Genomic DNA, 14259 nt, shown 5'->3' on the forward strand with positions numbered 1-14259 from the left:
TTTCCTGGAACCTGACAGGCTGACTTTAAAATTTATAGAGAAAAGTAAAGGGCCAAGAACCCCTGAAGACCAGGAACAAGGCAGAGGTGTGGTGGGGATCTTGCCAAATGAAACAGTGATACTTATGATGAAAAAGAGGGATTTGGTCAGTGTGGTATTGGCCATGGGGTAGACAAATGTACCCACTGGACAGACTAGAGAGCCCAGGAACAATCCCAACATGTGCAGAAACGATCTACAGCAGAGCTGCTATTACAGATTCATGAGGAAAGGAAGGACTGCACAAAATCATTCTGGGGGAAAAGGAAAATTGAATCCCTTTTCACATCATACACAAAACTCAATTCCAATCTTTCCAAAAGCAAAACATAGAAGACCAAAATTCAAAAAAAAATTATAAAACTTTATTTTGAGATAATTATAGATCTTCACGCAGTTATAAGAAATAGTACAGAGATGCCAGGTACCCATTACCCAGGTCCCCAGTGGTAACGTCTTGCCAAACTGTCTCGCATCATTAACAACCAAGGTAGTAATCTTGATACAGTCAAGATACTGACAGCCCCATCGCAAAATCCCTCGTACTGCCCTTGAAAGCTGTACAACTGCCATCTTTCCTGGACCTTCTACCTCAAATCTGTTGTCTGTCTCTGGAATTTCATCACTTTGAGAATGCTTTGTAAATGGCATACACTATGTAATCTTCAGGGATTGGCTTTTTTTTTTTTTAATTTTTATTTATTTATGATAGTCACACAGAGAGAGAGAGGCAGAGACACAGGCAGAGGGAGAAGCAGGCTCCATGCACTGGGAGCCCGATGTGGGATTCGATCCCGGGTCTCCAGGATCGCACCCTGGGCCAAAGGCAGGCGCCAAACCGCTGTACCACCCAGGGATCCCAGGGATTGGCTTTTTACACTCAGAACAATTCTTTAAAAAAAAAGATTTTGTTTATTTCTTTGAGAGAGAGCAGAGCAAGAGAGAGAGAGAGCACGAGCTGGATGGAGGGGCAAAGGGAGAAAGAGGAGCAGGCTCCACGCTGAGCAGGGAGCTCATGGTGGGGCTCCATCCCAGAACCCCAAGTTCAGAATCTGAACTGAAGGCAGATGCTTAACCGACCGAGCCACCCAGAAGCTTTCAACACAATTCCATCAAGATTCATCCAGGCTGGGACGCCTGGGTGGCTCAGCAGTTGGGCGTCTGCCTTTGGCTCACAGTGTGATCCTGGAGTTCTGGGATCGAGTCTCATGTTGGGCTCCCTGCAAGAGCCTGCTTCTCCTCCCTCTTCCTGTCTCCGCCTCTCTCTGTGTCTCCCATGAGTAAATAGATAAAATCTTAAAAAAAAAAAAAAAAAGATTAATCCAGGCTGTTGTGTGAATCAATAGCTTGTTCCTTTTTATTGCCTAGAAGTATTCCATGGATGTACCACAGTTGGCTTCATGACCCACTGGTTGAAGAACATCTGTGTTGTTCTTAATTTTGGACTATTACAAAGAAAGGTGCTATGAGCATTCATGTGCAGATTTTTCTATGAACATAACTTTTCACTTATCTGGGATAAAGGCTCAGGAGTACAACAGCTGGTCATATGCAACTGCAAGTTTAGTTTAGTTTTTTTGTTTTTTTGGCTTTTGTTTTTAAGAAACTGCCAAACTGTTTTCTAAAGTGGCTGTACCATTTGACATCCTCCCTGGAAATTTGTGAGTGATCCAGTTTCTGATTTGCTAATATTTGATGCTAGTTTTTAAAACTGTAGCCATTAGTATTGTGTCATTATGCTTTTAGTTTACATCTCCTTCACAGTTAGTGATATTGAGCATCTTCTCATGTGCTTATTTGCCATCTGTAAGAAGATATCTTCTTTGGTGAAATATCTGTTTATGTCCTTGCCTATTTTCTAATTGGATTTTTTTTACTGCTAAGTTATGAGGGTTACACACACACACACACACACACATACACCCACATACACACAAGATACCAGTCCTTTATCAGGTATGTTGCTTGCAAATATTTCTCCCCTTTTGTAGCTTTTTTTTCCCATTCCCTTAACATGATCTTTGCAGAGGAATATTAAAGGTTTTTCCTAGGATTTTAGAGCTTTAAATTATACATGGAAGTCCATGATCCATTTAAGTTAATTTTTATATAAGGAATGAGATTTAGGTTGAGATATTTCTTTTTTTTCTTTTGATTGTTCCAGTACCATTTGTTTGAGAGGCTGTCCTTCTTCCTCCACTGCACTTGCACCTTTGCCAGAATTATTTAGGCATGTTTTGTGTGGATATATTTCTGAGTTCTCTATTCTATTACATTACCATACTCTTTAAGTATCTATATAATATATAGTATCTATCTAGTATACCTTAATATGAGGTAGACTGATTCTCTTTCATTTTATTCTTATTTTCAAGACTATTTATTCTAAAGTCTATGTCTTTCCATATAGATTTTAGCATAAGCCTTTTTGCAAAAAACTCTGCTTGGATTTTGTTAAGAATTGCCTTAAATCTATAGATAAGTTTGAGGAGAATTGACATCTTTACTATGTTGAGTCTTCATTTTTTTTTAAGATTTTATTTATTTATTCATGAGAGACAGAGAGAGAGAGAGAGAGGCAGAGACACAGACCGAGGAGAAGCAGGCTCCATTCAGGAAGCCTGATTTGGGACTTGATCCCGGGACTCCAAGATCACACCCTGGGCCGAAGGCAGGCACCAAACTGCTGAGCCACCCAGGGATCCCCTATGTTGAGTCTTCAAATCCAAGAACATGCTATGCTTCTTCATTTATTTAGGTAGCCCTTTGATTTCTCTTATCAGCATTTTACAATTTCCAGCATACAGAGTCTTACTTATTGTTAGTTAAGTTTGTATCTAAGCATTTCATTTATGTTTAGCAATTGTTAATGGCATTAAGTTTTTCATTTAGGTTTCCTTATGTTGATTGTTGGTATACAGAAATGTGATTGATTTTTGTGTTGATCTTGCATACTATAACCTCATTTACTAGTTCCAGGGGTATTTTTGCATATTTGCTGGGATTTCTATGTGGACAATCATGTAATCTGTGTGATTTCTTGCTTTTCTTATATTTCTTTTTATATTTCTCCCTTGTACGTTTACTTATTTATTCTATTATTTTTTCCCTTACAATCTGTGTGCCTTAAGCAGATTATGCCTTTTTTTCTGGATTTATTTCCATGGCTAGAACTCCTAATAATATGTTGAATAAGAGTGGTGAATGTAGACATCTTTGCCTTGTTCTCAGTATTAGAGCAAAAGCTTTCAGTTTCTTACCATTAAATATCATTTTATCTTTAGGGGTTTTGTAGAAACACATTAATTAAGCTAAGATAATTCCTCTCAATCGTTGACTTGCTGTGAGCTTTATTATAAATAGGCCAATGTTTAAAATTTTTAATAGGAAAATTTAGGAGACTGTGTCATCCAGAGTAGGGAAGAATTTTATAAATATGTCATAAAAGATATAGAACATGAAGGGAAAAATTCAATAAATTTCAGAATGCTGAAATTAAAAACTTCTGTTCATCAGAACACCACAAAATGAGTGAGAAATAAAGCCATAATATTTTCAATTTATGTTCCAATGACGGATTCATAACCAGAATACATAAAGAACTCATGGACCAGTAAGAAAAGATAATTACACAAATAGAAGAAATGCAAATGACTTGAACAAACATTTCATTGAGCAGAAAATAAAAAGCAGGGAAAACATATTCAGTCTCATTAGTACTCAAGGAAATGCAAGCAAGTTAAGGCTTCAGTAAGATATCCATGCAAAGTGATTAGATTGGCAAACTCCTAGAAACTCTGATAATAACAAGTTTTGCTACCGTTGTAAAACAACTGAAAATGACACTCAATACTGGGGGGAATGCTATTACCTAATATTAAAGATACATGTACCCAGTGTCAGCCATAGTAGCTCTTGGTATGTGCCCTAGAGTAATTGTTGCATGAAGAGATGTTTAGTATGACAGCAGTGTTTGTTGTAGTAAAATAACTGGAAACAATGCAAAAGCAGAGTTAATAAGTTATGATATATCTATATAATGGCATAATTTACATTAAGGGCCACAATTGGCTCATGGCCACATATTTCAAAATGGATAAGTCTCAAAAACAATGTTAAAGAGAAAAAGCAAATCAGAGAAAAATACATATTCATGATTTCATTGATAGAAATCTTATAAATGGTGAAAACAGGCGGTAAATTCTTAGAGACATAAACAGAGAGGATACAAGGATGAAAAAAAGAGAAGGAAATAATAAAATTCAGGAGAGTGATTACTTGGGCATAGAAGAGGGTGGAATTGGGATAAACTTGGTGCTATAAACACTTGGAGAATGTTCTACTGCTTAAGTTTTTATGAGTACTTATTAAATTATGCATATATGTTATAATATCTATTTGAATGACTAATATTTGTATTTTTTAATTATAAAAAGGAAGGAAAAGGCTGTGTCATGGGCAATAGCACCAGAGTAAGCTTAATTATGGCAATTGTTTCAAAAGAAATAAGAAAAACAAAAATATCAGCACTTAAATCTGATCTCCATGATCTAAGTAAAGTTAGGAGTTTACTTGTTCATTTTTTTTCATGAATTTTGTGTTATTTTTGCTTTTCTTTTTGTTTTCAGGATAGTTAAATTTACTTTTAACACTAATGTGTTGTATGTTATGCCTTTAGTTATGTAACTTTTCCATTATGAATTCTATCAAGCTGTAGGATTGACACAGTGGTAAAGGACAATGCCATAAATGAGATCACTCCAATGTTTTGTTGCTTTCCAAGATATTACTGCATGTTTTGGAAATGGTTTTCTGAGTTTTCCCAATGAGGAAGAAAGCTATGATAATTCAAGTGTGGTAGATTCACATGACACATATAATGCGCATGCTCATTGTTTCCCCTGAATTCCCTGTCACCCTTTCTGCCTTTTCTTCACTCTTAATGACCATGGTCTTGCAGAGCTTCTCTGCATGGCCTCTGCAGTGTCTTCTGCCCTGTGCACTATGTGTAGGGAGGATTCCAGACACTTGGAAAGCTTTAGGAAACTGAGGGAATTGCAGCAAGGCAACGCTGGACCTCGATAACTAAGTTTCTACAAATGAACATATTTTGGGAAGCCAGTAAAACATTTTCATGTCTAGAGAAATCTAGGGGTGTATTAAAAGCTTAAAAGAGACAACACCCTCGAATCATGCGCTCCCCCCTCCTTAAGTAATGAAACCAAAAGGCACCATTTGCTAGGTAATTACATTTAAATAAATTAGTCAATTAATTTTAAAAATGTAGTTCAATAAATTCAATAAAATATTATTCAGCATCTATCAGATAGTGCCAGATAATGTTCCAGGTGCTGAGGATATAGCAGAGAGCTAAACAAATATTTTTAAATAATAACAGTCTGGTGGATACCATTTAATTTGAAAGTCTACCTTCTAGGACTGTAAGCTTCTTGAGGGCAAGGACCTTGCTTGTTCTGCGACCTAGTTTTTCCTCAGCACTTAATAATGCCTGGCACGCCAATATGCATCTAATTACCACTGATTATTAATCATTGTATTATTATGTTTAATATATATTTATACCCGAAAGCCCTACAGCTTGTCCTTGTTAGAGCCAACGTTTAAAACCAGTCTACTGATAATGGTAAATAGTTGCCATTAATTTTGAGTTTACTCTGTCCAAGGCACTGTGCTCACACCTTTATACTCATATCTTACTTAATCCTTAAAAACTCCTGAGACAGAGATATTATTGCCACCTTTTTACTGGGGAGGGTTCTGAGCCTTAGAGTACTTAAGTGCCTTGCCCAAGGTCACCTGCTGGGTCTGTCCCCTTCAAAATCTGAGCTAGGCTGGCGCCTAAGTCCTTCCTTTTATCATAGCCTTTGTATCTGTAGTAACCTTGGCTCCCTACGAAGGAGCAGTTCAGTTTATTAACTAATTGGGCTACATGATGCCAAGCAATCCTTGGGCTAGTTTTCTTTCCCCAGTGAATGGACTAATTTATTTCACAGAACTTGACCACATCAGCTAGTTATTTTAATGGTAAATCAAATTATGCCTGACTTTTTTTTTTTTTTTTTTCTTTTACTGAGTCTCCAACTGGCTAAGAGTTAGGGTCAGACATGCCTTAATTATAATCCAAACTCAACCATTAACTGTGAACCTTGGGTAAATTCTCAACCTCTTTAGGCTTCCATCACCTTATCAGTAGAAATGCAAATGAGAGTAATTCCTACCGGGGCTACTTAATGAGAGGATTCAATGGAGAACAGCTCTTTCCCTTCCAACACAAAGCCTGACCCCTCAGGAGTTTTGTTGGGTAGTAACTGCTGGTATTATATTTATCCTTGCAATTGTTAACCTAATGTTTTATCTCAATACTATCTTTGTGCTCTGCCTTTTACTGAACTCCTTGACCTATGTACGTCCTGCTGCTTCCTTCCGAGGTAGACAAAGTTAATTACTTGTTGCTTATTGGATTTTCCTCCTTCACCGTGGAGTTTAAACTGTTGTAAAAATTGGCTCAGGTCTCTTATTCCCAACCCTCCCTTCTAATTATAGGCACTTTGAATGCAAGTTCATTCATCTTTTTCCTGCCAGCCCCTTCCAACATCCAGTATATAGGTGCTCTATGATGTTTGTTCAATGGAATGAATAGGTCATGTCTCTATTCATGGTTAGCGGCGAGGTCACTTCTCTGTTATGCATCATTGTTAGTGTCACTGGCGGTATTATATTGATTTTTAATATGATCTTTACACATATCGTTTGTCTATGTCACTTAATGCCGGTAGTCTGTCTCTTTTCACTTGAATATGCTTTGCTGCCTCTAATCTTGACCCAGAGCTCTTGATTTCCTTAGAGATTTTCACCACCTATAGAGCGGGTATTGATTTTTTATTTTTTTTTTTACATTTCTTTTTCTTGTTAGTGCTGTATTACAGACTTTTTCTGCCATTCCTGCCATAGGACTTTATCAAAAGACGTTCTTACTTTCACTTAAACTTTTTATTTCCCACATCATTTTAAGGTATACATTTTACTGTTCCCCACCCCCCATCATTAATACATTACCATTTGACTCCGTCATTAGGCTGTCAATCTGTGAAACTCTTGAAGAAGAAAGAAAGACCTTATTTTAAATAGGCCTGATACTTTGCTAAAGAGGTTGCTGCACTCTACATTTCTATTCTTGTCGGGACTAGGCTTTTGAAATAAGGAGAAGAAATGAAATTTAGAAGAGCTACGCAACCGTGAAAGATCTAGGGAGGATAAAAATCAGTAAAAGAAGGACAAAGCCCACTACAAAGTTCTAGGGGAGGTTCCTTGCTTCATTTAAAAATAACTAAATGCGTACCCCAAATGCCCAGAATGGCCAGGCAGAGAGGTTCCAGACATGACATTTCCTTAAGAGAAAATGGTATTGGAGGTCCCTAATGCTGAGGTCCCCATTCCATTGTTAGTGGTCAGAAAATAAAACACTTTATTTTTTTTAATATTTTATTTATTCATGAGAGACAGTGAGAGGGAGACAGACACAGGCAGAGGGAGAAGCAGGCTCCCTGCAGGGAGCCCCATGTGGGGACTCGATCCCAGGACCCGGGGATCACACCCTGAGCCAAAGGCAGATGCTCAACCACTGAGCCACCCAGGTGCCCTGAAAATGAAACACTTTAAATCTGAATTTCTAGGTTAAGGTAACAGAGATTGGGGTGTTGAGCCCGGGTGCAAAAAGGGAACAGGGAACATTTAGTAACCATTCCCCAAAAGATGTTATACAAATGTTGATGAGCACCAGATCCTCCGTTTCCAATGAAGTTTGGGGGAGACAATATGCCTGAAGTGCAGCAGGAGAGATTTATGCTAAAATTCAGACAGACTGCCTGGGTTCTGAGATTCTCGAATATGTTACTAAGCAGAGCAGGACTCGCCCCACAAACAAGGCTGGAGAGTTTTCCAAGATTCCGAGTCATTAGGCAGGGTTTCCAGGGACAGCAGTGCCACAGCCCCAATTGTTGGCGGAGGTAACCTGACCTGATTCTCGAAGACAGCCTATGGAATTGTCTTGACCTCGGACTTCACAGAAACAGGTGGGCAGCGACCAAGCAGGGGAATGCATCCATCCTTTGTGGAGAGGAGGACACAGACCAGCCCGTTTAGTTCATGATTGTACAAATGCTGTGGCAAATGAAAAAGTGCAGTTAACTTCCTGTGCCAAGCATGAGAACACTTTATGTTTCTGCTTGAAACAGAATGATTTTCGATGCAAAGGAACTGATGAGGCCAAGATTAAAAAGTTTCGCGTTGGGAATATCATAGACGGACAGTAATGAGGGTAGGGCCGAAGGAAGTACAGTCTCTAAGCTGCTTCTATGAAAAACCTGCATCTACTGCGAGCTCTTGCTTCCCAAAACTTTGACATCTGGCCCTTGACCTTTACCGACTACCCTTTCACGTTTGACACTTAACGTTTCCTCCACGATTAAAATTCAGTGTTAATTAATTTCAACAGTATCAGTGAAGTTATATTTAGCTAAGAACACTCACTTTTGTCTTTTGTGAGTAGCACTGCAGTGTTATTACAAAGAGGTAGTCAGGAGGGCAACAGATACGAGAAGAGAAGAATGATTCAGTGTGCAGATAATTGTTTCGAGTGAAATTTAGCTTGGTATTTTTGTTCCTGTCCTCAGTAGAACTGAGATTTAGCACCTCGCCTTGGCATTTAGCCCCCACCCCCACATAGGAGGAGGCTGTGCTGGGCGGGTGCTGAGAACGAGCCACACCAGAGTTAAATTATAGCTCAGTTCTAACACTGGCAAGAATTTTCTCTGGCCAGCTCTTGGGTGCAAAGCTGGTGATTCCGAAAGAGAGGCAAGGCATCCCTAGAAAGGATCTCCATATGGTGTGGCATCGCCCTCACTGAGGGGGGTTGACACGGTTGCTTAAAGGACATCACCCCAAAGGTGGTGACCATTCCCAAAGAAAACAGTAGAAGCCAGAATATTGAGACAGAGCAGAGTTACACTTGTAGCCCGAAAACGTCACTTGTGAGGTTGTCTCATTGGCTTACTCCATAATGTGACCAAAAAGCTCACTGGAAATGGATAGAGCCCAAGAAATTTGACCTCTTTCCCTGAGTTTTCCAAGGGAGAGAACATTTCTATTAGGCTTTTTATTCCATGCTCTTTTAACTCTGTGTGAAAAAAAAGACTATGATAAGGGCGTGGATGTGCAAATCTTGTTTTTACCTGAAGCTCAAAATGCTGTAGAACCATTACAAACGTTGCTCTTTGAAATATTAGCATAAAATCCTGGTCCATAAGTTTACTGTGCCCACTGAAACACTTTTGCCCCTAAGATCCCTGTACAGAACAGGAAGAGAGAGGCTCTCCATTTGGTAGGCAGTAGGGGTGAAGTAAGTTCATACATACGTTACCCATATATGTTTCACTGAACAATCAGTAATAGTAAATTGAATTTGGGGGTTCTTTGAGACAGAATAGCCAGGTAAACTCCAGTTGTCAAAAAACACATAAACAAAGGAAAACAACTTTGTAGCATTTTCATTTGTTTTTCGCCAAATGTTTTGCCTCCCATAATTCAAACTTTATGTTCTGGAATCTAATTCCATGCCCTGGTCTCATCCTCTTGCCTTTAGCTTGAAGGGCTCTTGATCCCTGGCAGATTCTGTGTTCCTACCTACCCTATAGGAAAAATGAAAGTCAAGAATTTAGGTAGGTCTCTTCCAGTAGTCAAGCAATTCGACATCAAGTCACATTTCTGCTGCTCAGGTCCCTGATAACATGTCCCTGTCCTAGTAACTGGCCTTGAGTCTTAACCCCAAGGTCAAATCCACCTCGTGCTCTTGAAGGGACACCAAATAACTATATTGGTCCCAGTTAGGTCCCTGGGAACCTAACCAGCCCTCTAGGATAGGGTCTCTGTTGTTTTTGTTTTTCCAGTTTTCTCCTTGCCAGTCCCCCATCGATTCCTAGTTCTGAGATCTAGTCTTATAATTATGGTCTTATTACCATTGAAAACATGTTTGGTTTCAATCTTCTGCTCAAGCCTCTGACTCAAGTCCACTTTGGGCTCCTGGCTCTGCTTATTGCTGGTCACAGCAGCCCTGAATCTGTCCTCTTCCAGCAGTCACTGGGCCTTCTGGTTACTCTGATTCACTTTTCAAACTGGACTGACTCCCCACACCTTCCACTGAATAAATTGCCGGGAACACATGTACCACCCCCGTGGGCTGCTGTGTTCCAGGTCCTGGTTCTTCTCCCATTCTCTCCTTCTCCAGTTGACTTTGGCCATGTCCTGTAATGAGGTAATGCAGAAAGAGGCTGAGCTTTAGTATTCAGAGGATCAAACATAGATGAAAGGGGGAAAATCATACCCTATATTTAGGAGCAAATAACATTTTTAAGAGTGGTGAGACTTTATAAAAAATGTAGTGTGCTAGTCCTGGAACCTTCTAATTCTTTTTGGTTTCACTTGGTTTAATATAAGATGGAAATATTTTTATTTAAAATATTTACTTTCAAATTAAAATTCTAAACATCTCTGTGTTTTGCAATATCTTTCCCTAGTCAACGAAATAGGTGGCTTTTCAAACTTCATGAGATTAAATAGTTTTATTTTGTAATTTGTTTTCTGTCTGTTTTTACATTTAAAGGTGTTACACAATGACCTCATTATGGAGATGAAGCATCCAACCGCGGGGAAGATAGCAGTCCCAGGTTTGAAAATTTTTGTCATTTCCTTTCATCTTTTCCTTCACTAATTGTTCCCTGTGCTGACCACTGCAGCTAATTGGTGATTCCCCCCAAACAATTTGTCAAGACATTATCCAACTTCTTCATTTGGATAAAAGGGCAACTCTAGGATCACACATATGCTGAGGCTACAGAATTGTGTCTTTGCTCCAGCAAATGTCCGATTGCCTCAGTGACCCAAAATGCTCTTATTATCTGACTCCATTTTGTGTATTCACATGCTCACAAAAGCACATAATATAATTACCAAAAACAAAGGACAATGGATATGGCACCTATTAGGAAATGACACATTGCCAGTACACGAATGAGAGCAGAAGCAAGGCACCATGGAGGTGGTGTCTGGGGAATGCTACTGATGGCTCAGGCCAGGGCATTTTCTTTCTGAACTATGGTTTACAGTACAGATCTCAGCTTTGTAGATAAGGAAACTAAATGTTTTCACTTAACTTAGAATACATTGAATTTTTCTGACTTGACTCATACCAAACAAACTCACTAAGACATTTTGGTCTCAGCCAAAATGCCAACTTTTTCACTTCTGGGAGAGTTCTCTTTCCAGAAGCCAGAAGCCTCATGCCTACTCTGAGAGCATCCGGACTGTCATGAGAGCTCATAACCAACCTACTACCCCCCACAGACTTCACTTCTCTATTGATCATAATGTTACCATTCCTCAGATCTGTTGTCTCTGCTCAGGGCACTACTGGGAAAACTTGCCACATTCTTGTTCATTGGGTCTCTATTTCCTTGACTATCCACAAACCAGACACTTCTTTCTGTCTCTTCTTCTGAAAAAGGATAAGGAAAATTAGTTAGGACTTTGGTCATTGTTTACTTGAAGGTATGCTGGTTACCTTCCTTGAAATTTGGAAATTCCCCAAACTCCTCACTCCCCTCAGTCAAACAGCATAGAGCATTTATTTCTCTAGATATCGGATCACATTTATTGAATAACTGTTATTGTTAAATTCATTATTGGTATTCAGATTATTGGTATAATCTGATTTTAAGATTCAGGATCGGCTTGATAATAACGTCCTGGAACAGATCAGATCATGGCCACTGGTCCAAAAAGGATAAGAGGAGGGAAGTATGATGAATAAAGCAAGTTGAAAGAGAAAACTCAGATGTAGAGGGGTATAAGGAACACTGTACATGAATTAAGGAAGATAACTAAGTGAGCAGGTATGAGCATGTCAGAGATGTGTTAACAGGGAAATGCTATATAGTGTAGATGGGTGGTAGTGAAAAAACGGCATGTTGATAAAAGCTAACAAAGTCGCTTGTTCATTACTCATATTATTGAGCATATACCATGTGCCAGGCAATGCTTTGGGTCCTGGGAATGCAAAAATAATGGAGTTCTTACTCAATGGAAAGTCAAATAATAACAGTAGCCAGCAAAAGTTCCTATAAGTGTAACTCATGATGAGTGCAAAGAAGAGTACAGAACATGTGTTGTCATGGAGAATAATAGAGGCAAATGGGACTTACATTAATTTGAATGATCAGAGAAAGCCTGGTGACTTATCAATGGAAAATTGCAGGATAATAAGAAGTTGACATGTGAAGAGTAGAAGAGCATTCCCAGCAAAGGCACTAGCATGTGAGAAGACTTTGAGGTGGGAAAGAGCCAGGTGTGTTTTAAGCCAATATGGCAGGTGAAGTAAGGAGCAGGAAATCAGACTGCCGAGAGGCAGAGCCTGGAGACCCCACCAGATGTGGTTTTACTCTAATTTGATGCAGGGAAGTTAAATAGCATAATTTATAACTTAAAGCAGGGAGTCACATTAGAGAGTTGTGATGGCAGTTGAGGTGATTATATCTTAAGTTAGGGTTCGTGGCAATAGTGATGAAGAGATGAGAATGGCCAAAATAAAAAACTTAAGCACAGTGTTTTCAGTGTGAGGAGACATTTAAAAACATCTTGTCTAGTGGTTTTTAGTTTAAATTTTTATTTTTTATTTTTTTAAATATTTTATTTATTTATCCATGAGAGAGAGAGAGAGAGAGAGAGAGAGGAAGAGACACAGGTAGAGGGAGAAGCAGTCTCCGGGATCAGGCCCTCGGCTGATGGCTGCACTAAACCACTGAGCCACCCGGGCTGCCCTAGTTTAAATTTTTAAACAGGGGAACCGAGTTTCCAAGTGAAATCTCAATATTCTCAATATTTAAGATTAAAGCAGAGGTTAGCGCTCCAAACGTTTTGCTTTCCTTCTCCACTTCCGTCATGCTGTCTCCTCCAAACACCTGCTTGGAACCATGGGACTTAAAGAACATTCGAGAACCACTGGTGTAATTTAATTCTACAGTTTACAGATGAGGTCAGAATCATTACTATCCCCAACATAGAGAGGAAAAGGTAAACATTTTAAAAGTTAATACAATTGTTAGTATAGTAAGGAGAAAAGTAAGTCAGCAGCCCATCTAGAAGGAACTCATTCGTTGTAATGCTCTCTAGATCTATCAGAGGTGAAATTGGCAGCTTTCCTGGTAAATGAATGGAAAATCAATCTTGGGAAGAGAGAAATTTTTTTTTTCCGATCCCTAAGGGAAAAGTATATCGTTTTTCTCATTTTAAGTTATATCACTTAGGTATTGTCAGAATAATGCTGTGTAACAAATAACCACAAAATCTCAGTGCCATTCAAATGGAAGCATTAATTTATTCCATCTACATACACCAGGTGGGAGATAGATAACCTAGGCCAGACTTGCCTGAGTGGCTTTGCCTCAAGGTGCGAATCTGACCAGGCATCTCTGTGAGATGGCCTTAGTCAGCTCTGCCCACATGTGCCTCTCACGTCCTCTCGTGGCAATGGCAAAAGAGCAAAAAGGCAAACAGAAACCACAAGAAACCCTTTTGTTCACATTCCATTGGCCAAAACGAGTTTTAGGCTGTGTCCCAAGGAGTGGAGAAATATTTCTCTCTTTTTAAAAGAGAGAGCAAATCTATATGGTGAAAGCATGGGCATTTGGGGGGAGGGTGCAAATAACTGGGGCCCCAAATTCAATTTACCACAACAAAATTCTCAGGTCTACAGCTGTCTCTTTTTTACTCATCATTTTTTATCTTCATTTCCCTTTGGAAAATTCTATTTTTGTTTCTTTAATTTCTATTGAGCTTTGGCATATTTTTGTTAACTTTAATGATTTACCTTATATTTTGTTAGAATTGTCAATAGAGGAAGTGCCAGCTTTCAGGTGAAATAGATATGTTTAGGTTATTTTTGGAATTAGCATCTGAGCATCTCTTGAGAGCTGCTAGCACATGAAAGGGGAGAGACAATTCTGCTTATGGACATCAAATAAATTGCTATATTGTATCTCCTAATTCTCTGTATCTTATTGAGAGGCCACTCACATAGGGTGAGAGATACTAAATGCAAAGGGAATTTATCAGTAAATAATTTTTTTCCTGTGGATTTCCCCTTTCACT

The 14259-nt window shown here is 39.0% G+C and overlaps 1 protein-coding gene across 2 annotated transcripts in view; it reads left to right on the top strand.

Annotated features, from left to right (window-relative positions):
• SUGCT (succinyl-CoA:glutarate-CoA transferase) overlaps positions 1–14259 on the top strand; it is a 714296-nt gene that overhangs the window by 605013 nt on the left and 95024 nt on the right. For both annotated transcript variants that reach the window (XM_072791643.1, XM_072791644.1), the window contains one exon: positions 10718–10781. In XM_072791643.1, coding sequence (XP_072647744.1) covers positions 10718–10781 — 64 coding nt within the window. The remainder of the gene's footprint in view (positions 1–10717; positions 10782–14259) is intronic.

The sequence above is a fragment of the Canis lupus genome, chromosome 21, assembly GCF_048164855.1.
Source record: "Canis lupus baileyi chromosome 21, mCanLup2.hap1, whole genome shotgun sequence".
Classification (NCBI taxonomy): domain Eukaryota; kingdom Metazoa; phylum Chordata; class Mammalia; order Carnivora; family Canidae; genus Canis; species Canis lupus.